Below are 22,805 nucleotides of genomic sequence, written 5' to 3' on the forward strand. Positions count from 1 at the left end.
GCAGCGTTCTCTTGTTTTCCCTCGGTGGTGACTGCAGGCAGCTTGAGCCCCAGAATGGCTGTGAGAGTGAGGAGTGAGGATGGCATTCAGAAGTGTTTCGTGTTGGCTCTGGCAGCACTTCAGGGGCTGTGGGCTGTCTGTCTGGAGGGCTGTGAGGTCTGTAAGGTGAGGCACAGCGAGTGAAACACAGAGAGACCATCTTAGAAGCGCCGTTCTCAGCCGTGAGGGTCTCTTGGCAAGGAGACAGAGCCTTTAGGTGGTGGGAGCAGCGTGCTGGCCCAAGCACGTGAGGCAGACAGGCAGAGTGGGAGCTCCAGGGTGGAGGGTGAGCCCTGAGCAGCCAGGGATGGTGGCACTGGCAGGGAAGGCCCCTCTAGCAAACCACCCATCGCTCCAAGCACTACTCCTGAACCTGGCCGTGAACTTAAACTCCTTCGGCCGACTTTCTAGCCCATCCTTCCTAGGAATCCCACTAATCCTCATCTCAATAACATTCCCAGCTCTCTTACCACCCTCTCTAGACAATCGATGAATTACTAACCCTCCAGCTGTGGTTTATCAACCTAGTCACAAAACAACTAATAATACCCCTAGACAAAAAATGACACAAATGAGCCCTAATTTTAACATCCCTCCTAATCTTCCTTCTACTCGTTAACCTTCTAGGACTGCCACCCTGCACATTTACCCCAACCACCCAACGATCTATAAACTTAGCCCTAGCCTTCCCCCTATGACTCACCACCCTCCTAACAGGACTGTGAAACCTCAAATCCACTAATCCCAGCCCTAATCCTAATGGAAACAACAAGGCTGCTTAGCCCTGGGTGTACCCTAACAGCCAGCCTCAGAGCAGGGCGCCTCCTCATCCACCACTGAGGGTGTCCTGTCCTGTGCCACATGTTTGGGACCCATCTCAGGACACTCAGGTGGCATCCCCTGCTGCTTTGGGATGTGCCAGGGTTGCAGATGCTGGGGCAGGGCCGGTGGAGGCAGCACTGTGTGTTTGCCAGGCTCCTGTGGCATCGGGGTCTGCTCTCAGCCTGGGCGCTGCTGGCTGATGGCAAGATGCTTTTTACAACGCTGGACACATGTGGAGATTGGTATCCTTAAAAGCCATGTGTAATTCTGGGAACTCCAGGTCCCTTTTAATCCCCCTCTCAAATATATATGCATACAATTTCACAATAGGGTCATACATACATATTCATTTTTATGAATTTCCGTGACATTTGCTGCTGGTTGTTCTATATCAGGAAGAGTTCCTAGGTCAGGCTGGCCTGCTCTCACAGCAGTCTCTGTCTCTCTCTATCACCATCTGTCTCCCCCCTTCTCTCTGTCCTTCACTGAAGCAGTTTCCCTGAGCCTAGGCTTTTGCAGTCAGGCTACATAGATATGTTTTCCAGCCACAGACTCAAAGATGTACATTTCACCTAAATCAGAATGGAGAGTTTGTGCTCTGTCTCAGAGCCATCATCAGGAGCAAACCCTGATCATGTGCTGGGGGAGAGGGCTGCCAAGGCAGGGAGGGTTTTCCTGGGCCCGCAGGCTGGGTGCCCCAGGGTGCAGCTGCTGCTCTTGCTCTGCAGGGCAGCTCCCTCCTGTTCATGCCCAACGTGCTCAAGGTGTACCTGGAGAACGGGCAGACCAAGGCGTTCCGCTTTGAGAGCAGCACCACGGTGAAGGTAAGGAGCTCTGCAGGCTGCTCCCACCCCCCCAGCCCGGCCCATCAGCTGCAGGTTGGGCCCTTGCAGCCCCCCAGCTGCACTGAGCACTGCTGGCTGGGCTGGGGCTCTGAGCTCCAGCCCCGTTCTGCACTGTAAGCATGCCCCCTCTGCAGACACAAGAGCTGATCCAGCCCCTCAGGGGCCAGAGCAGCACACAGGGAATGATCCTCCTGAGCTGCTATGCTTGGACACAGCCTTGCACACCCCCAGCTTTGCTGGCCTGAGCGTTGGAGCTGCTCAGGGTTGATGCTGGACGTGGCAGGATTTGGCCATGGCCAGTGGCTGGAGGTCATAAATTACCTAAAGGACAGCTGGTGTCCTGCATGGTGCAGATGCTGTGGGAGAGACTCACGATGGACAGGCATTCTGGGGCTATCAGGCTGAAAGTATATCAAAGGGAAACACCAAGAGATTTCATTTATCGAGCAGTGAAAACTTTCCTCAGAAAAGGAGGAGTTTGTCTAGCTCCTTCAAGCTTCACAAAACCATTGTGGTCTCTCAGGCAAGTAAGTGTCTGCAAGTCTTTTGACTTGCAGGGTCTAGAAAAATGAAGTAGTGAAATAAAGCAAGGAGGTAGAAAGGAAAGGAGAGTTGTAAAGAGATATTTGAATGCCTGTTCCCCAAGGGTTTAATTTCTAAAGGATGGATTAGCTCTTCGTCTTTGGCTTGAGTTGCTCAGCTCTGACATGGAATACATTTTCCCACTTTTTGAGAGCTGCCCTCACAATTGCCCTCCAGAAATATCTAAATGAGTGAAATGCTTCCCAAGTCAGGTGTTTCCTGAAATTCCTCTGTGTTTTGAGACACGCTGGCTTAAAACTGAGGTGAGTCAAACATTTTCGCTTGCCTCAAAAGGCTGGAGTGAGCCCAAGGGCTTCTGTTTCAATTTGTGCTCAGTCAAGCCTGAGGTGATATTTTCTTCTTGCCAAAAGTAAACCTCGTTACTTCCATAACAGTTAAAATGTTGACAGAATTCTCTAATACAAAGTGAAACACCAATTTCAGTCAGATGTGGTAGGATTTTTACAATTCCAGTCTCAAATTCTTGTTTATTGGAGAGAAGTGTTCTTCACAAGTTCTTTTTAGGTTTTTTTTCACAAATCACAGAATCACAGACAGATTTGGGTTGGAAGGGACCTTAGAGACCAGTTCCAACCTCCTACCTTGGGCAGGAACACATCTCATTTGCTTCCAGCCCTGTCCAGCCTGGCCTGGGACACTTCCAGGGATCCAAAATGTTGCAGAGTTCTAGAAAGCAAGAATGACAAACACAGCAAACACCTGGGGTGTTTCTGTCACTCAGGGGGGCAGAAGGTGCTCCCCACCACCCAAAGCTGTGAGAGTGAGGCAGCTCAGCACAGGCAGCTCCAGAGATGGGTCTGATTCCCGTGACACCTTGGGGTCTGCAGCTGGCCCACCTTGTTCTGGGGTGGTGGTGCTGTGCCTGTGTCTGCCCCCGCAGCTCTGCAGGCCGGGCTCGGGCAGTGGCAGCCCTGCAGGCAGGGCTGGGGCCCAGCTGAGCTCTGTGTGGCCCTGTGCCCTGCCAGGACATCGTGCTGACCCTGCAGGAGAAGCTGTCCATCCGCAGCATCGCCCACTTCGCCCTGGTGCTGGAGGAGCAGTACAACCTGGCCAAGATCCACCTGCTGCACGAGGAGGAGCTCATTGCTCAGGTGAGCAGGGCCCCTGTGTGTCCCACAGCCCCACTGCAGAGAGGGCAGCGAGGGCACAGGGGTCACCAGAGGGGTAAACCCTTGTCCCCAGTGCTGCCATCCACCTCTGCCATGGCGTTCACACCCCATGCCCTGGGGAAGGCACTTTGGGAGCAGCCTGAGTGCCCACACGCACACAGCAGCACCCCTGGGCTGGTGTTGCCTGGAGAGACATCCTTTGTGCCCCCTGTCACATCAGCCCATCTGCAGAGGGCTGCTTGTGCATGGCCTCTGTGCTCACAGCTCCCTGAGCAGAGGCACGCACAGGGATCTCCCAGCCCAGCCCTGCCTCAGGGGCTGGTGCTCTCACAGCACTGGGCACACGGGTCAGAGGATTTCTGCTGGGCGGGATCTGCCCAGAATAAAATGTGCTGATGGATAGCTCAGAGCCTTGACATTGTGCTGACATTACAGGGATGATTCAGGGTCTGTTTAGGGCTGCTGTGTCTCATGACTGTGCTCCAAAGCAGAGCAGGCTGCCCCTTCCCCTGCTGTAATCGCACAGCCCCAGAGCCTCTGTCCTGGTGACACTGTGAGTGTTTGGGATCTGTGGGTGTTTAAGTGAGGCCTTGCTGCCAAAGGGCTTCTGGGCTACTGCAGGCAGAAGAAAAAAACAGGAGAAGAATCAGAGATAAAGTTACAATCACGAGCAAAGTCTCCTTGTGTTTGTTCAGGACAATCTTCACAATTCCCTTGCCCGTGGGGTTAAACCATTCCTGTGGGTTTGCAGAGCAAAGGCTCATGGTGCACTCTGGAGGGAGGGATGGTGGTCTGTGTGGGAGCATCAGGGGTTTGGGATGGTTAGGATGGATGGGGATGAGAGATTTCTGAGGCCAGGTCAGGGATTTGGGGTTTATTGCACAGGGCCTGGGTGCAGGGCCCTGCTGGGAGCTGCAGCCACAGCTCGGACCAGGCCCCAAAGAGGGAGAGAGGTAAAGGGAGAGAAGGCAAGAATGGGGTAAAAAGAGAATGGGAGCATTAAAGAGAGGATCAGAGGGCAAGGTTCCCGTTACAGTACAATAAATCTTCTTCTGGGCTTGGAATTTGGGGTTTATTGCAAAGGGCCTGGGTGCAGGGCCCTGCTGGGAGCTGCAGCCACAGCTCAGAGCAGGCCCGAGACAAGAGGGGGAAAGAGGATGAGAGGGTAAGAGAGTGAAAGTGTAAGAGAGTAAAAGGGGTAAGAGGGCAAAAGGGTAAGAGCAGAGAAGAGTAAGAATGTGAGGTTCACGTTCCAATACCATAAATCATCTCCTGTGTTGAATATTCTGATTCTCACTAACCAATACAGTCCAAGATACAAATCCTACAGCATTTCCATACAGCCTATAAGAATCATTACATCACCATCCTGTGTTACATGTTAAACCCTGCAAACTCCTCTTTGCACCCTTCTGCCAAGCTGCAGGGTCTGCTCTGACCCCTGGAGCTGTCTGCAAGCAGAGGGTGTTGTTCCATCAATAGGGGATTACCTTCAGCTGGCCATGCCATTGTTTTCCTGTTGTTCAGTAACTGAGGCACCTCAAAGCTTGCTTTCATTTCAATCTCTCTTATAATTTCCATATTCTCAAAATCCTTTGCCAGACAATCATATTTGTAAGGCTTTCCCGTTTCATCTTCCCCAGTACTGTGATGCCCCCTCTCTCTCTTGCAGGTGGTCCAGAAGAGAGACTCTCATGACTACCGCTGCCTCTTCAGGGTGTGCTTTGTCCCCAGGGACCCCTTGGACCTCCTGCAGGAAGACCCAGTGGCCTTTGAGTATCTATACCTGCAGGTGACACTGGGGCTTGGGTTCTGTGTTTGGGAATCCCTTCTTATTTGTGCCTTAAACCAGAGTGTGCCCCAGAGTGGCTCAGCTGCATGGAAATGCAGAGCACTTAAAATCAGGGCATTTCCATTCAATTTGCCTCGAACTCTTAAATCCGCTTTATCAACTAAGTCAGCTCGCTCAGAGATAAAGTTACAAGCACGAGCAGAGTGTGTGCTTGGCTGGGGATGTCCCTAGCTGGCTGCGTGGAGCTGTGCTGTGCTGGCAGCCTTGCTCTGTGTCCCTGCGGGCCTGACTGTGCTGTGTTTGCCCCAGAGCTGCAGCGACGTGCTCCAGGAGAGGTTTGCAGTGGAGATGAAGTGCAGCGTGGCCCTGCGCCTGGCTGCCCTGCACATCCAGGAGAGGATCTCTGCCTGTGCCCAGCCCCAGAAGGTGTCCCTGAAATACATCGAGTGAGTGCCCCCTGCTCCCCTGCCACCGAGCCCAGGGACAGCAGGAGCGCCCCAAAGGGGGGCTCAGCTGCTGCTTGGCCCCTGTTCAGCTCTGCACAGGAGGCCAGAGGGGACTGAGCCCCTTGGCTGGGCATGGTGGCCTCAGGGGCCTCCCTGTCCTCAGCCCCTGCTGCTGAAGGGCCACTGACATAGATGAGATAGAGGCTTCATCACAAGCCTCATCAGAAGGTGATAAGACACTTGATTATTAAAAGACACTTTATTATTAGAACTCTACATATTTTATAGAAATAATGATGTATGAAAAGATACTTTATTATCACAAATCTACAGTTTTTACAGAAATAATGGTGGATTTAAGATTTGATTGGCTTTTAGGAATTTTTTTAATACTATTGGTGAACTATGAATAGTGCACTCTGGAGAACCATATTTATAAACAATGGTTACAGAAAGAGAGATAATGGTTTGAATTCTAAGTTTAACACAGCTTCTACACAGCTGCCCAGGATTTTCCTGGGAGAGCCATGTTCCTCTCTGTTCAGAGGATATGTAACTACTGCAAATCCCAAACCCCCTGACCTGCCACAGCAGTGCAGGCAGTGCACTCCTGGGTGTGTCCCGAGGCACAGGGAGGCTCTTCTCTGTCACAGGGCCAGGGCCCTGAAACTGCAGCTCTCTCAGGCAGTGATGGTTAGCCAAGCTGCTCCTGCCAGCATTGATTGCAGTGTCTGCAGAGAGAGGGTGTAATGGCCAGCCTTGCAGAGCCAGCGCATCTCTGCATCCGCCAGAAGCAGCCCAGAAACGCCTCCTTCGGGCAATGTGGAGTACTGGCATCTGTGGGGAAATGACCAAACAATGCTTTCAGAAGGCGCAGGTGTGCTGTGCTGCACCTTGGTGCTCCTGGACTGCTCCTGCCCCAGACAGACCCCGCTGCAGCAGCGGTGATGAGCTCCTTGCTAATTACCAGGCACTGTGCGGTGACCAGGTTAATTACCAGGCGCTGGCTGCCTCGCGTGCAGCCAGACGTGCCCAGTGTGCAGGGAGGGGCAGCTGCACTGCTCTCACCCCACATGTGTTTAATGCCTGGGCTGAGCAAACTCCAGCAGCACACCCGGCCCACGTTTTGGGTGCAGGAAGTGCTGCAATGTCACAATGCTGTCACCCAAGCAAGGTGCATGCAAGGACAGACTGCCCATCCTGGGGACGGCAAGGGGACATGGGGACTGTCCTGCTCAGGCAGGTTGTGAGTTCCCTCCTGTGAAACCCCGTGAAACCATGGCCATTCTGCACCTCAGAGTGCACACTGTGCAATCCCCCCCGAGCACTGAATTCCAGGGGCTGCCACAGCCCCCCAGGCTGCCTGGTGCCCCTGCCCTGCCCTGTGCTGTGGGGCCAGCATGGCTGGGACCCCCTGTGCTCCCTTCCCTCTTCCTGCCAGGAGGGACTGGGGAATCGAGAACTTCATCTCGCCCACGCTGCTGCGGAACATGCGAGGCAAGGACATCAAGAAAGCCATCAGCTACCACCTGAAGAGGAACCAGGTGCTGCTGGACCCTCGGCAGAAGGTAGTGTGTGATCCCCGCTCAGGTGTGCCCTCCCCTGGGGCTGTTCTCTGCCCCCACGCTCCCTCATCTCCCTGTGCTGTGCTTGCCATGGGCTGTGTGGGGGCTCCGTGGGCACCTCTGCGGGCACACCGAGCTGGCTGTGCTGGTGCCAGGCTGTGTGCCTGCTGCAGCTGCCTGCAGAGCCTGTTTCTGACCCTGCTCCCTCTCTTGCCCCCCAAGCACACGCTCAGCCCAGCCCAGGTGCGCCTCAGCTACCTGCAGATCCTGGGCGAGCTGAAGATGTACAGCGGGATGATCTTCAATGCCACCATGATGGTAGGAGCTCTTTGAGAGTGGGATTTTCAATGCCACCATGGTGGTAGGAGCTGGTTTGTGGGGGATTTTCAATGCCACCATGGTGGTGGGAGCTGTTTGTGAGTGGGATTTTCAATGCCACCATGGTGGTGGGAGCTGTTTGTGAGAGGAATTGCTTTGGGCGTGCAGTCCCAGTGGCCACAGTGCCTCTCCCTGCCCTGGGATGCCATGGTGGGTGTTGGTGAGGGGCTGTGCTGGAGAAAATCAGTTTAATCCCACTGAAGTGTCCACAGCACAGACCAGCCTGCAGAACAGTTTTGCATTTTTTTGTGATTGGAAGCTGTCACTCTTGCTCTTCAGATAAAGCCTGTCTATCCTTAGTGTGTTATAAAGTGCTTGGGAAATATGGGCAGGCTTCGAACTCCTGGGAAAACACTGGAAACCCTTAAATCTTGCTGCAAAAAAGAACTCTTCCCTTTCTATTAGAGGTTTCTTGGGTTGTTGATTTTTCTGCCAGTCCCCAGCTGGGTCTGTGCTGAGCTGCAGAGCTCAAGCTGTGTCACACAGGGAGCTGAGCAATGCTGGAGGGCACCCATGGGTCACAGTAATGCTAATCTTTACACCTTTTATACCTGCAAATTGAACAATTTCTGCCAAGTTGTATGTGCATTAATTCATTTCCCATTAAGTGTATCACTTTAACACAAAGCACTGAGGTATCTTCCAAGCCCAGAAACGTCTTTGTGAAGTTTCCACCCTGCAGCAGGTCCCATATGGGGACCCTGTGACAGTGCCCACCTGCTGCCAGCCCCATCCCTGGGTGTGCCAGGTGGCTGCTGCACCCCTGGGCCCCACGGGAGGCTGCTGTCCCTGTGTGGGGAAAGGGCAGGGAGGGGGCTGCTGTGGAAGGAGGGTCAGTGCTGGGACCCCACAGGAGCTGGGGGGCCAAAGGGGCCCTGCCCAGGTGTGACCTGTGCCCAGATGTGACCCGTGCCCAGGTGTGCCCCATGCCCAGATGTGACCCGTGCCCAGGTGTGACCTGTGCCCAGGTGTGACCCGTGCCCAGATGTGACCCGTGCCCAGGTGTGACCCATGCCCAGGTGTGACCCGTGCCCAGGTGTGACCCCTGCCCAGATGTGACCCGTGCCCAGGTGTGACCCATGCCCAGGTGTGACCCGTGCCCAGGTGTGACGCGTGCCCAGGTGTGACGCGTGCCCAGGTGTGACACGTGCCCAGGTGTGACCCATGCCCGGGTGTGACCCGTGCCCGGGTGTGACGCGTGCCCAGGTGTGACACGTGCCCAGGTGTGACCCGTGCCCAGGTGTGACCCGTGCCCAGATGTGACACGTGCCCAGGTGTGACGCGTGCCCAGGTGTGACCCATGCCCAGGTGTGACCCATGCCCAGATGTGACGCGTGCCCAGGTGTGATGCGTGCCCAGGTGTGACCCGTGCCCAGGTGTGACCCATGCCCAGGTGTGACACGTGCCCAGGTGTGACCCGTGCCCAGGTGTGACCCGTGCCCAGGTGTGACGCGTGCCCAGGTGTGACCCGTGCCCAGGTGTGACACATGCCCAGGTGTGACCCATGCCCAGGTGTGACCCGTGCCCAGGTGTGACACATGCCCAGGTGTGACCCATGCCCAGGTGTGACCCATGCTTAGATGTGACCCGTGCCCAGGTGTGACCCATGCCCAGGTGTGATGCGTGCCCAGGTGTGACCCATGTCCAGGTGTGACGCGTGCCCAGGTGTTACCCGTGCCCAGGTGTGACACATGCCCAGGTGTGACCCGTGCCCAGGTGTGACCCGTGCCCAGGTGTGACCTGTGCCCAGGTGTGATGCGTGCCCAGATGTGACCCGTGCCCAGATGTGACCCATGCCCAGGTGTGACCCGTGCCCAGGTGTGATGCGTGCCCAGGTGTGGCCCGTGCCCAGGTGTGACACATGCCCAGGTGTGATGCGTGCCCAGGTGTGACCCGTGCCCAGGTGTGACCCATGCCCAGATGTGACCCGTGCCCAGGTGTGACGCGTGCCCAGGTGTGACCCGTGCCCAGGTGTGACCCATGCTCAGGTGTGACCCATGCCCAGGTGTGACGCGTGCCCAGGTGTGACCCACGCCCAGGTGTGACCCATGCCCAGGTGTGACCCGTGCCCAGGTGTGACCCATGCCCAGGTGTGACCTGTGCCCAGGTGTGATGCGTGCCCAGGTGTGACCCGTGCCCAGATGTGACCCATGCCCAGGTGTGACCCATGCCCAGGTGTGACCCATGCTTAGATGTGACCCGTGCCCAGGTGTGACCCATGCCCAGGTGTGATGCGTGCCCAGGTGTGACCCGTGCCCAGGTGTGACCCATGCCCAGGTGTGACCTGTGCCCAGGTGTGACCCGTGCCCAGATGTGACCCGTGCCCAGGTGTGACCTATGCCCAGATGTCACCCATGCCCAAGTGTGATCCGTGCCCAGGTGTGATGCGTGCCCAGGTGTGACCCGTGCCCAGGTGTGACCCGTGCCCAGGTGTGACCCGTGCCCCTGTGCAGCTGCAGGACCGGGAGTCGTACGTGGCGCTGCTGGTGGGCGCCAGGCACGGCGTGAGCCAGATCGTGAACAGCAAGCTGAACATCGCCAGCAGCCTGGCCGAGTTCCCCAGCATCAGCAGGGTGGAGCTCAGCGACGACTCGGAGCGCGTCAGCACCGTCAAGATCTACCTGCAGGACCTGAAGGTGAGCACCTGAGGGGGCTCCTGCACCATCTCCTCAGAGGCCAGGGGAGTTCTCAGGGTCTCTGCTGCTCACAGTGACCCCGAGATGTGTCACAAAGTCTCTGTTCCCAGCCCGGTGCTCGAAGCAGTCAGAGCTCTTCATTTCTCAGTCTCAAGGTTGTTTATTGTTCCTTATCTGTAAAATTCTTTCTCCTGCCCTGCCCAGGTCTGTCCAGCAGGACAGTCAGAGGCACTCTGCCTGCCCCAGGGCAGTGTTATCTTTTTATACTGAAAACTACATGTACAATATTTACAGTTACTTTCCAATACCCATCACCTGTGTTGGACAGTGAGCTTCTACTCTAAACCAATCCAAAAGTGCCACCATCACCCAGAAGATGGAGACCAAGAAGAAGAAGGAGAAAGGCTGGACATGCCCAGATTCCTTCATCTTGCCCCCTGAACCCCCATTCTAAAAACCCAAAAAAGATTTTTCCACTCTGTGGATAAATTTACTGTCATTTGACATAAACTTTTGTGGCTTGTAATTCTTCATACGAGGTTGGTAATTGTTTTTTCCAAGGGCTAAATCAAAGGCTCAGGGGTCTTGGGCTCTGTGCCAGGGTCTCTGAGCCCTTCCAGGGCAGCCAGAGGGATTTCCTGGGTTCCAACAGGGAGTCACCAGGATAAAAGGCTTAGAGCAGCCACGGCACGGAAACCTCATAGGAAGAACCAAAAAAATTGTTAGAGAGAAGTGATTTTTCCTGCTGAGGAAAAGTGATTTTTTTTTCCTCCATCAGTGAGACACAGCAAAAGCACAAAAGGCTAGAAAAATAAATTTCTCTTCTTTGTGCCTCCTTGTATGAGACAAAGGGGGTGCCTTGTCCTGGTGCAGCCTGTTCCTGCTGACTGTGGTACAAACAATGTTTGTTTATTCTAATCTATATTTGTTTATTCTAATCTTCTTTACTCTTTTCTCCCCCACACCTCTGAAAATAAACCAAAAAAGGTGCTTACTCTGCTGCTGGAGTCAAACAGTGCAAAGGACCTCGTGTGCCTCATCGCTGGCTACTACAGACTCCTTGTGGATGCAAACGCCTCCATATTCACCTGGGGAGAGAAACAGCAGCAGCTGCACCGTGTCTCAGCTGAGGAAGGTCCGTAAAAACAGCTTTTTTTGTGACACAGGCTGGGGAGGAATGGGTGCATGGCCCAGCTCCATGGCTGGAGGGCTGTGTGATGAGCTTGATTGAGGCTGGACTGGATGGTCTCAGAGGGCTTCTCCAGCATTCTGGCTCTGTGAGAGCTGCAGGCTCATGGGCACCGAGGGTTTGGGCTCAGCTGGGCTGGCAGCTCTGGGGGGCTGGAGAGGGCTGAGAGCACCCGCAGCTCCATCCCCAGCCTGCCCTGAGCTCCGGGGGCTGCTCTGAGAACACCCCCAGGTCCCTGTGCCCCTGCCCTGAGCTCCGGGGGCTGCTCTGGGCTGGGAGCACCCGCAGCTCCATCCACAGCCTACCCTGAGCTCCGGGAGCTGCTCTGAGAGCACCCCCAGGTCCCTGTGCCCCTGCCCTGAGCTCTGGGGGCTGCTCTGAGAACACCCCCAGGTCCCTGTGCCCCTGCCCTGAGCTCCGGGGGCTGCTCTGAGAGCACCCCCAGGTCCCTGTGCCCCTGCCCTGAGCTCCGGGGGCTGCTCTGAGAACACCCCCAGGTCCCTGTGCCCCTGCCCTGAGCTCCGGGGGCTGGAGAGGGCTGAGAACACCCCCAGCTCCCTGTGCCCCTGCCCTGAGCTCCGGGGGCTGCTCTGAGAACACCCCCAGGTCCCTGTGTCCCTGCCCTGAGCTCCGGGAGCTGCTCTGGGCTGGGAGCACCCGCAGCTCCATCCCCACTCTGCCCTGCTGCCCGGGGGCTCTGATCCCCGCGTGTCCGCGGGTCAGGCTCTGTCCCAGCCCGGGCTGAGCGGCTCGTTTACACCGCAGGCTATGAATCCCGAGCCTGCAGCGACTCCGAGGACTCCTGCGAGCCGGGTTCGGGCTCGGAGCGGCGGAGCCCCGCGGCGAGCGGCGGCGCGGCACCGGGAGCGGCGGAGCCCCGCGGCGACACCGGCAGCGACAGCGCCTCCGAGGCCTCCGACTCGGCCAACGCCGAGAGCCGCGGCTTCAGGACCAGCGGCTCCAGCGACTCCGTGGATGCGCTGGAGGAGGAGGATGAGGCGGACGCGCGCCCTTCCTCCCGGCCGGGGCTGCTGCGGTTCTGCACGGCCGCCGTGCGGGACACGAGCGGCTCCGAGAGCGGCTTCGTGCCGGGGTGCGCCGCGGACAGCCCCGCCGGCACCGGCAGCGGCACCGGGGACGGGTTCTGCTCCCCGCAGGCGCTGCCCGGGGGCGGCCCCGCAGGGCTGGGCGAGGCCCCGGCCCCGCTGCCCGAGGGGAGCCCCGGCTCCGGAGCGTCCCCCGCGCCCGGCCCGCCGGGGACAGCGGGGCACGGCGAGCCCGTGCTGCGGCCGCCGCCGGGATTCGCCGACTCCAGCTCCGAGGAGGAGTTCTACGATGCTGCGGACCGGCTCAGCCCGCCGGCAGGTAAAGCACAGCGGGTCCTGCTGCAGGGGCTGCCTGCTCCGTCCCCCTGCCTGCTCCCGGAGCTCCTGCGGGGCTTTGGAAGGAGCTTTGAGCCTCCGTGCTCTGCAGGCCGCTCCTCAGCGCCCTTACGGTGACATTGCAGGGGGACTTGTTATCATGTGCAAACACACACGGTGCTGGCAGAAGTCAGTTTGCAGGAGTTTCAGTTTTCAGGCATTCTGGAATGTCCCAAGCCTGTAAAGCATTGTCACATGAACCCCCCGAGATCAAAGGTGTGCTCAGGCCAGAGGCTGGGTTCAGAGCTGGGTCAAGGATTCCCAGGGCTGGGCAGCTCCCTGACCATTGTATTTTCTCAGAAATGGGAGTATTCCTGTTCCTGAAGCAATCAGCTCTTTGAGTATTAACAGAACCTCTTACGAATGTAATTCATTCTGTTGGAACAGTTTTGGCTTTGATAATGCAGTCACTGTACTGTGTCCAGGCAAAGCTGTCACTATGGAAATTGTTACCACCTAAAAACGCAGCTGGTGCCCTCTGGCCGTGCTTCTCCTTGGTGATGTGCCTGCAGCTGAGGGCAGTGCTCTCCTGGGGCTGCTGCCGTCCCCAGATTTACCTGGGGAGGCCCAGCCACACCTGCCTGCAGGTGAAGCTGCTCCCTCATGCCCAGATCCTGTACCACACACCATCTGACATCCCACTCCCCACCAGAGATCATTTCCTTTTGCTCTTGGGAACCCGGAACTGCTGCTGGACTTTTGTGCCTGTGATTCCAAGGCTGTGCCAGGAGCTTTTTGGGCCCTCTGTGTAGGCATGAGGGTATTGTGCTGCCCGGGATGACTTGCTGATTTCTGTGTTTTTTCTTGCCATCAGGCTATGATGCTGCATCCTGGGAGGGCACAGGGAGCTCCTCCTGCATCCCAAAGAGGCTGAGGTGCTACAGCTTGGGGGAGAACCCCTCGACCAGGGAGAAGCAGGGCCAGGAGAGGGAGCTGAGCTGCAGCAAGAGCCTGAGGAAGAGAAGGTCCTTCCTGAAAACTGATTACACCTCGCAGGTCAGCTTCCCTGCAGCTGCCCCCGGCTCGGCACAGCGCTGCTGCTCCTGGCCACCCACTCAGCCCTCGGCAGAGGACACGGGGAAGGACGTGGAGAGGGGGATTCCTGCAGCCCCCCAGGCCCAGAGGGACACTGCTGGCACAGAGCCCTGCTCTGCTCCGAGGGACACGCAGCCTGGCGCCACGGGGACAAAGTCGGTGATGGAATGGCTGGTCTCCTCCCTTCTGGACATTCACCCTCCCGGTGGCCACGGCGGGGAGGAGAGCAGCGTGCAGCCACAGCAGCCCCCTTTGCTGTCCCTGGAGCCCCTTCCCCACAGCGCCAGGGCAGCTGCCCAGTGGAGCTGCCCAGGGGAGGCAGGTTCTGGGTGTGTGAGCCAGGAGAGCCCTGTGCCCACTGCGGGCTGGCAGAGCCCAGCACCACAGGAGGAGCGGGGTGAGGTGGTGCCCGCCCGGCACGAGGCCGGCGTGGTGCCCTCTGCTGTTGTGTGCCCTTCTAACAAGCTCCTGCTGCTGCCACCGGCTCCTGTGCCCAGCACGGCCCCTCCCCGGGAGCTGGCCCAGGGGCAGGGGCTGCTCCCTGCCAGGGTGGAGCCTTCCCTGGCTCCCTGTCGGGAGAGCAAAGCCCATGGCCAGAGCTGTGCCACTGACAAGGGCGCTGCTGATGGTCAGGGCCATGGTGAGAGTCAGGGCTGTGCCCATGGTCAGTGCCATGGCGAGGGTCAGTGCCATGGCGAGGGTCAGTGCCATGCCCATGGCCAGCTCCATGCTGACATTGAGGGCGGTGCCGATGGTCAGTGCCATGCCCATGGCCAGCTCCAAGCTGACCTTGAGGGCAGTGCCGATGGGCAGTGCCATGCCGATGGTCAGTGCCATGGTGATGGTCAGTGCCAGGCTGACAGCCAGGGCCGTTCCGATGGTCAGTGCTGTACTGATGGCGAGCTCCATGCTGACATCCAGGGCAGTGCCAGCAGCAGCTGCGAGGGGGCCGTGTCCCATGCCAGGGGCTGGCAGGGGGTGAGCAGGCAGACCCTGCTGAGGGTGCACGAGGGGCACACGGGGCTCCCAGACACTGCCCAGCTCCTGGCAGGCTGCAGCAGCGCCCCGGGGGCTCTCACCCACCTCTCCTGGCTGGCACTGGGCGTGAGGACAGCCCCGGTGTCACACAGCCTGCAGGACAGGGCCAATGTCCCCCTGGAGCCCCTGGGCTGTGTGATGCCCAGCGGGTGCAGCGGGGCCGGTGCCCCTGGCAGGAAGGTGCCCGCATCCCCGGCAGCAGGAGCAGGCTGTGCCAGGGAGCTGGTGGGCAGCTCGGGGCCGGCTGCGGGGCAGCCCGAGGATGCAGGGCAGCCGGGAGGTGCGGGCATTGCGGCTCAGCAGCAGCCGCAGCCTGCTCGGGCTCCCCTTCCCCGGGGGCAGGCGGCGGGGCTGGGCCAGGGCTCCTGCCTGCCTCCGGCTGCAGGGCTCTCCATCTCCCCGGTCCCAGCGCCCCCGGGGAAAGCAGCAGCAGACCACGGGGCTGTAACACACTCGTTGCCCTGTTTTAACCCCGAGGAGGGTGAGCAGACCCCTCTGTCCCCCGTCGCACACGGGCTGGAGAGCTGCGGCTGCCGCCTGCCCTACATCAGCTGCTTCCCCCAGCCCCACAGCCAGGGGGAGGGTGAAAGCGGGCCCCCCCAGCTGCCAGGGCCCCTCACCTGCCCCCCGTCCAGCAGCTGCAGCCTTGCCAGGACCCCCGGCGGCGGGTTGTACATTGCTGGGGACAGGGCAGGGCAGGAGCCGCACCTGCGAGCGCTCGGGCAGCTGAAGCAGCAGGCGTGGGCCAGCGCCGCGGATCTCTCACGCTTCCTGGCCTACACCGTGGAGCTGCAGCAGGTTGTGGGGCAGCTCTGCGGCAACCAGGCCGCCCCCCTGCACCGCCAGTGCGCGGAGCAGGGTGCGGAGAGCAAGGGTGCCTTGGGCTGGGCTTCCCAGGACCTGCTGTCCAGCTGCCAGGCGCTGCTGAGCGCGGAGCAGCCTCTGCCCGAGGTGCAGTGCGCCCTGAGAGCCACCTTCGACCGCCTGGTGCAGCTGGCAGTGACCTGCTTCCAGGTGGCACACTGCCAGCACTGCGGGCAGCGCCAGCAGGAGCTGGGGGCGGCGCTGGGCCGTGTGGTGGGCACCTACCAGCGGCTGGTGCAGGCCCTGCAGCAGCAGCTGCACGGGCAGGTGTGCCCCGAGCTGGGCACCAAGCTGCTGGCCCGCCAGCACATGGCCCTGGCCGCTGCCATCCTCTGCCTCCTGCAGCAGTTCAGGGCGGCCCCGAGGCTGTGATGGGCACACTGAGGGGGACAGAGCCACGTGTGTGCCCTGTGCCCACCTCAGGCTGTCCCCCAGGCAGGACGTGCCCACACCTTCTGGCAGGGCTCCCCAAGGGCAGCCTTGCCCCAGCTGCTCTCGGAGCACTGCAGTGTGTGTGTGTCCTGCCCAGGGCTCATCCCACGGGCTGTGCAGCTGGTCAGGCTCGCCGTGTTCTCTCAGCTGCCTGTGCCACCCGTGGGGAAGAGCCCTTGAGCCTGCCTGTCACTGACACTGATGGAACACCGAACCCCGCCCGGCCCGAATGGGACAGGCCCGGGTGGCCGAGGGAACACAGTGATGCCAGTCCAGCTGCTTTTCCGCAGCTGTGCTGGGTGCGCTGCTGCAGCTGCTGCTGCTGGCCCGCAGTCCCTGCGGCAGCGCCTCTGCCAGGCACGGTGGGGACAGGGCTGTTCCCTGGCTCGGGGACAGGTGGGGACAGGGCTGTTCCCTGGCTCGGGGCAGGTGGGGACAGGGCTGTCCCCTGGCTCAGGGACAGGGCCGTCCCCTGCCTCGGGGACACTGACTGACAGGGATTGTCTCCACACCCAGCTGGCCAAGAGCCCCCAGGGCTCAGCGCAGAAACACTCGGAGCCCCCCATGGTGGCTTAGCCTCAGGTTAACCCAGGCTTGGGTTAAACCTCAAAGCTGGGTTAAAGCCCCTGCTCCTGCACACCCCGGGCTGTGAAAGGGTTTGCTGTGAGACAGGAATGAAAACACATAACCAAACTTACCTCAGATGACCTGCAGGTCCTGCTGCCACTGGCCACGGGGCAGCAGTGGCTGAGGTAACGCATCGGCTCAGCTGCACCAAACACACTCCTGCTGTGCCTTGGCACCCGACCCTGCTTTGTGCAGGGCACAGCCAGGCCCAGGTGCCTCCCAGCAGGGACACGGGGCCCAGGGCCCTGCGTGTGCCAGCTGTGACGAGGCACCACTCATCAGTAGGGACACAATGGGGATCTAAACCTTTTATTTTATATTAGATAGCCAAAGGCTTCGGCAACCCACCAAGTGTCCGTGGGTTTAAGCTGCTGGGCCACAGTGCCCTTGGGAGCTGCTCCCCAATCCCACCTTCTCCTGCAGGGGCAGCACTTTCCTGTCCCATGGCAGGGCCTCTCCCTTGCCCAAAAGCTTTGCAACCCCAACTGCACATTCCTCTGTTTCAATAAAATGCAGAAAACACCCTAAAGCTCTCCTCCCCACCCTCAGAACAAGCGCAGGTGAAGGAGTCACAAACAAACAGCTGCGAAGAACTGAATTCCTATCAGTTTTCACCTGATCCCAGGCTTTCCTTCCTGCTGGGGGGCACGGCGATGTCCAGCACCGCAGTCCTGAGGTAGAAGGTGTTGCTCCTGCTGCAAACAGCCGTCTGCCGTGCACGGTCACGCTGGTGCTCCCTGCCTGTGCAGCTCCTCTCCGTGAAATAAAGCGTTTCCTTGGGCAGCAGTGGCGCTGCGGGGTGTCTCCACCTGATCCGCCGTGTCCGGGAGCACGTAGCCCTTGCCCGAGGAAACGCCGGCCCTCAGGGCTGCTGGCCAGCTCCGCGTCTCGTAGAAGGTGCACAGGACATCAAACACTGTCAGCACACACAGGGGTTGGTCACACGCTGTGCTGTGACAGCAGTGCCAGCGCTCCACACACCCACCAAACACGGGAGGTGATGGCAGCTGAGCCAGGGGAGCTCCCCCAAGCGACACCTGATGAGCTGCCCCACTCACCTGGGGCAGACAGGTGTTTTGGACTGCACTGTAGGGAGCTCTGGGCAAAGCAGGGGCTCTGTCAATAGAGCAGTGTGTGCCCATCACTCTCTTGGCTGACATGTGCCACAGCTGCTGTGCTCCCACGAGCACTGCCAGGCAGGGAGACCCCAGCCCCCGGGCACCCCCTCTGTCCACAGAGAGGCAACACACTCCTCAGGGCAGGGGTAAAAGCTTTGAGGAGCTGGCCTGGGCCATGAGCCCCTGTGCAGGGACCAACAGAGAGGCATTCCCCTTGCAGAGGTGAAGGAGCACGAGCACACGCTGTGCTGTGCCCACGAGTGCCAGCCCACGGGGGCACAGGACACCAACACCCTGCCTGCCACGGTCACACCTGGCTGAGGTGGCCGAGAAGTCTGAGGTGGCCTCAGGAGTGCCATCCCTCTGTGGATCCCTGAGCCCAGAGCAGCCCCAGAGCCGAGTGTGCGCGCCTTGCGCACGGGGAGCAGGGCACCCAGCCAGCCCTGTGGGTGAGCCCCAGTTCTGGGTGAGCCCCCAGCCCCCTGTGAGCCCCCAGCCCCCTGTGAGCCCCCAGTGCTGGGTGAGCCCCCAGCCCCTGTGAGACCCCAGCCCCCTGTGTGAGCCCCCAGCCCCCTGTGAGCCCCCAATGCTGTGTCAGCCCCCAGTGCTGGGTGAGCCCCCAGTGCTGTGTCAGCCCCCAGTGCTGTGTCAGCCCCCAGTGCTGGGTGAGCCCCCAGTGCTGTGTGAGCCCCCAGTGCTGGGTGAGCCCCCAGCCCCCTGTGAGCCCCCAGCCCCCTGTGAGCCCCCAGTGCTGTGTGAGCCCCCAGCCCCTGTGAGCCCCCAGTCCCTGTGTGAGCCCCCATCCCCCTGTGTGAGCCCCCAGTGCTGTGTGAGCCCCCAGCCCCCTGTGAGCCCCCAGCCCCTGTGTGAGCCCCCAGCCCCCTGTGTGAGCCCCCAGTGCTGGGTGAGCCCCCAGCCCCCTGTGTGAGCCCCCAGCCCCCTGTGTGAGCCCCCAGCCCCTGTGAGCCCCCAGCCCCCTGTGAGCCCCCAGTGCTGTGTGAGCCCCCAACCCCCTGTGTGAGCCCCCAGCCCCTGGGTGAGCCCCCAGCCCCCTGTGAGCCCCCAGCCCTGTGTGAGCCCCCAGCCCCCTGTGAGCCCCCAGTGCTGTGTGAGCCCCCAGCCCCTGTGAGCCCCCAATGCTGTGTGAGCCCCCAGCCCCTGGGTGAGCCCCCAGCCCCCTGTGAGCCCCCAGTGCTGTGTCAGCCCCCAGTGCTGGGTGAGCCCCCAGCCCCTGTGTGAGCCCCCAGTGCTGGGTGAGCCCCCAGCCCCCTGTGTGAACCCTCAGCCTCCTGTGTGAGCCCCCAGCCCCTGGGTGAGCCCCCAGCCCCCTGTGAGCCCCCAGTGCTGTGTGAGCCCCCAGCCCCCTGTGAGCCCCCAGCCCCTGTGAGCCCCCAGCCCCCTGTGGGAGCCCCCAATGCTGGGTGAGCCCCCAGCCCCTGTGAGCCCCCAGTGCTGTGTCAGCCCCCAGTGCTGTGTGAGCCCCCAGCCCCTGTGGGAGCCCCCATCCCCCTGTGTGAGCCCCCAGCCCCTGTGAGCCCCCAGTCCTTGTGTGAGCCCCAGCCCCCTGTGAGCCCCCAGCCCCCTGTGAGCCCCCAGCCCCTGTGTGAGCCCCCAGCCCCCTGTGTGAGCCCCCAGTGCTGGGTGAGCCCCCAGCCCCCTGTGAGCCCCCAGTCCCCTGTGAGCCCCCAATGCTGGGTGAGCCCCCAGCCCCCTGTGAGCCCCCAGTGCTGTGTGAGCCCCCAGCCCCTGTGTGAGCCCCCAGTGCTGTGTGAGCCCCCAGTGCTGGGTGAGCCCCCAGCCCCCTGTGAGCCCCCAGCCCCTGTGTGAGCCCCAGCCCCTCTGGGAGCTCCTAGCCCCCTGTGAGCCCCCAGCCCCCTGTGAGCCCCCAGCCCCCTGTGAGCCCCCAGCCCCCTGTGTGAGCCCCCAGCCCCGTGTGAGCCCCCAGTGCTGTGTGAGCCCCCAGCCCCCTGTGTGAGCCCCCATTCCCCTTTGAGCCCCCAGCCCCAGCAGCCCCTCACCCTGGTTGATGGCCAGAGTCTCGCAGTGGTAGTTCCTGGAGTTGGGGGCTCTCACCATGTACTCTCGGATGGGCAGCCGGGCAGTCTGCAGGCGCTGCTCCCGCGCCCTCCGCAGGGTCAGCTGCTGCAGGGACACACGGACACACGGCCTCAGGGGGGGGCCACCGGACAGACCGACGTGCCCCGGGGCTCACACCTGTGCTGCCACAGCCTCTCCCAGCTCACTGCTGGCTCCAGGCAGAATTTGAGGGACAAGGGCTGGGTGTGGGATGTGCAGGCAGAGCAGTGGGATGTGCCTGCTGACAGGGCAGGATCACGCACCTTGTGAATGCTCTCATCCACCAGCCCTCCCAGCACGTACACCTTGCTCGGGTCGATGTCCTGCAGCACTGCAAAGAGCAGCAGTCACCCCACGGCACAGCCCTGGCAGAGCCTCCCCATTGCAGGGGCTGCAGCCTGGGGCACACAGGCTCCACCAGCACAGACTCAGCACCACATCTGAGCACACAGAATGGCTCGTGCCATGTGAGACAGCGCCGTGAGGAACAACTTGCCTGAAGCGTGGAATGGCCTCAAACAAATTTCTAAAAGTCAGCCTTTTGCCCTGGTTCTCCCTTTGCTAAAGTGAAATACTTACCGTTCTCAGAGTCAGGAGTGAGATAAACAATGGCCTCCAAAGGAAACAGGTCCAGGTAACTCTCTGGAGTTGTATCCATCTTAAAGCCACAGGACAGAGTGAAGCAGCTCGTTAGCCTCAGGTACATCTGCCAGAACAAAGCCCTCCCCAGACACAGAGACATCCCAGCACTGACACTGCAGCTTTGGACACACAAACTGCTAAAGCTTTGTAGATCCTACAGACCCCCTGAGATCTCCACAGATCCTACACACCTCCAGTGACCTGCGTTTTTCCTTTTACTTGGACAATGTTCCTGTTCTAGCAACTGATCAACACACCCAAAACCTCCCATTAAATTCTCTCCTCCTCCTCAGATCTCAGGGTGCTTTCAGAAAGGGAGAGCAGCAACAACTGGCTAGTTGTACACGAGATGCAGAGCCCGGGCCAGAGCCTCACCAGGTACCGCTCGAAGCCGTCGTTCATGCGGAAGCACTGCTCGTAGATGGGGGTGCCGGCGGCGAAGCCGGTCAGGCACAGCCAGAAGGGCCGGGCGGCGCGGCGGTTCGCGCCGTAGAGCCGCCGGATCTGCGAGGCCAGGCGGCCGCTCTCCTGGGGGACACGGCGGCACGGTGACCGGGCTGGGCTGCGGAGCCGCTGCCGAGCCCCGGCCACACGGCACCGGCAGGCCCGGGGCGGCTCCGCCGAGCTCCCGCTGCCCGTTCACCCGCCCGCGGCAGGGACGGGCACACGCGGAGGGCAGCGCGTCCGGGACCCCCCGATCAGCCCCCGAGCAGCCCGCCCGGGACCCCCGCACCTTCTCGCTCATGCCGCCGCCCACGCCGAGGTCCACGCAGAGCCGCGGCCCCGCCGCCCGCGCCTGCAGCAGCCGCTCCGTGGCCAGGGCGGCCGGGACCCTCCCGCGGCGGAGGGACGGCGGTCCGGGCCCGCCGGGGCCGCTGCCGAGCGCCGCTGCCGGGCCGTCCCCGTTGCCGTCCCCCGCTGCCCTCCGCGCCCGGCGGCGCTGCCGCTCCTGCCGCCGCTTCCCGCGCCGGGCGGCGAGAACGCGCTGCCAGCGCCGCCGCTTCCGCAACGCGTTCCTCTGCGGGGGGAGCGGGCACCGAGCTCAGCGGGGCGCTCCGAGCACGCACCGAGCACCGAGCACCGAGCACGAACCCGCCGCACGCACCGAGCCCGGCTCCGCCGCACGCACCGAGCCCGGCTCCGCCGCGTCGCCCGCCCGCCCCGGGCTGGGCTCGCCCGCCGCCGAGGGCTCGATCCGCAGCAGCCGCAGCGCCTCCGCCACCACCGCCGGCTCTGTCCCCGCCTCCGCCTCGCTCGCCGCCGGTTCCGTGCCCGCCGCCGGCTCCGCGCCCGCCGCCACGCCGGCCTCCATCGTGCCGAGGCGCAGAAGGGGCGGGCCCGGGCCCCTCCGTCCGTCCCCCCGAGCTGCAGCACCGCCCCGGCGGGCCCGTCGTGTCCCCGCTGCCGCCGTGCCCCTTGTCCCGCTCCCCGTTGGTTTGTCGCCGTGCGGAGTCACCGGCTCACACAAGAGATGCCACCGGCCCGGTCAGCTGCGGACAGCTTCCCAAGGATGCTCCTCCATCGTGCACCCCTGCTTTGTACATTCCAATTCTTTTATCGTTATTCTTCCTTTTTTGTCCCGTTATACTGTGCCTATGCAGACAGCCATAAGCAGATGGAACTCTGGATTGCAAGAAGATTCAATCAGGCAGGTGAACTGGAAAAAGAAAATCCCATCAAACTCTGCAAAAGCCAGAGATGATGTTGTGTGCATAAGTTTGTGTCTGTGACTGTAACCCGCTCACTGCTGCACACATTGCTGTCTCCCTAGGACAGTACATAAACATTTGTATGTGGAGACCCTGGGGGCATCCCCCGGGCTGGGGACAGAAGCAGCTTCCCCCAAAAGCTGTCAGACCCCACTGGCTCCTTGCCCTGTCCCTGTGTCTGTCCCTGTGTCTGTCCCTGTGCCTGTCCCTGTGTCTGTCCCTGTGTCTGTCCCTGTGTCCCCAAGCTGCTCCCTCCCCATTCCCCGATCTCTGCCCTGCCCTGACACCAGGGTGGCCCTGGCCCTGGGGACAGACAAACCTGGGCCCTGCCTGTGTGTGTGCCTGGGAGCTGCTCCCCTCCCTGCACGGCTGCAGCACCCAAACCCCTGTGGGTGCCATGCAGGGCCCTTGGTGCTCCC

General features: G+C 60.9%; 2 protein-coding genes across 8 annotated transcripts in view; one reads left to right on the forward strand and one right to left on the reverse strand.

The window, feature by feature from the left end:
* Nucleotides 1-17,435, forward strand: part of FRMPD1 (FERM and PDZ domain containing 1) — a 32,792-nt gene extending 15,357 nt beyond the window's left edge. For all 3 annotated transcript variants that reach the window (XM_074533499.1, XM_074533498.1, XM_074533500.1), the window contains 10 exons: nt 1,590-1,685; nt 3,275-3,400; nt 5,091-5,210; nt 5,520-5,656; nt 7,098-7,224; nt 7,444-7,539; nt 10,053-10,235; nt 11,223-11,370; nt 12,190-12,789; nt 13,660-17,435. In XM_074533499.1, the coding sequence (XP_074389600.1) occupies nt 1,590-1,685; nt 3,275-3,400; nt 5,091-5,210; nt 5,520-5,656; nt 7,098-7,224; nt 7,444-7,539; nt 10,053-10,235; nt 11,223-11,370; nt 12,190-12,789; nt 13,660-16,154 (4,128 nt within the window). In that variant the 3' untranslated portion in view covers nt 16,155-17,435. The remainder of the gene's footprint in view (nt 1-1,589; nt 1,686-3,274; nt 3,401-5,090; nt 5,211-5,519; nt 5,657-7,097; nt 7,225-7,443; nt 7,540-10,052; nt 10,236-11,222; nt 11,371-12,189; nt 12,790-13,659) is intronic.
* On the reverse strand, nt 17,135-22,038 carry TRMT10B (tRNA methyltransferase 10B). Of its 5 annotated transcripts, XM_074533507.1 has the most exons (8): nt 21,783-22,038; nt 21,411-21,695; nt 21,053-21,205; nt 20,615-20,693; nt 20,299-20,366; nt 19,978-20,101; nt 17,900-17,957; nt 17,614-17,757 (listed from the first exon to the last, which is right to left on the reverse strand). In XM_074533507.1, the coding sequence occupies exons 1-8, from the start codon at nt 21,987-21,989 to the stop codon at nt 17,751-17,753; spliced, it is 981 nt and encodes a 326-aa protein (XP_074389608.1). In that variant the 5' UTR covers nt 21,990-22,038; the 3' UTR covers nt 17,614-17,750. The 5 variants fall into 5 exon arrangements, with proteins under 5 accessions (XP_074389606.1, XP_074389604.1, XP_074389607.1 ...); XM_074533505.1 differs by lacking the exon at nt 17,900-17,957 and having other exon boundaries at nt 17,135-17,757; nt 19,978-20,098; nt 21,783-22,037; XM_074533503.1 differs by lacking the exon at nt 17,900-17,957 and having other exon boundaries at nt 17,135-17,757; nt 21,783-22,035.
* Between the last annotated feature and the right edge of the window lie 767 nt (nt 22,039-22,805).

The sequence above is a fragment of the Zonotrichia albicollis genome, chromosome Z (genome assembly GCF_047830755.1).
Source record: "Zonotrichia albicollis isolate bZonAlb1 chromosome Z, bZonAlb1.hap1, whole genome shotgun sequence".
Classification (NCBI taxonomy): Eukaryota; Metazoa; Chordata; class Aves; order Passeriformes; family Passerellidae; genus Zonotrichia; species Zonotrichia albicollis.

Excerpts from the sequence above, each read along its gene's own strand:
- TRMT10B (XM_074533503.1), bottom strand. The coding sequence starts at position 21,989 with ATGGAGGCCGGCGTGGCGGCGGGCGCGGAGCCGGCGGCGGGCACGGAA. Across the intron at positions 21,696-21,782 it reads GTGCGGCGGAGCCGGGCTCG|AGGAACGCGTTGCGGAAGCG; the intron begins GTGCGTGCGGCG and ends CTCCCCCCGCAG. Across the intron at positions 17,758-19,977 it reads GACTCTGGCCATCAACCAGG|TGTTTGATGTCCTGTGCACC; the intron begins GTGAGGGGCTGC and ends GTGTGCTGACAG.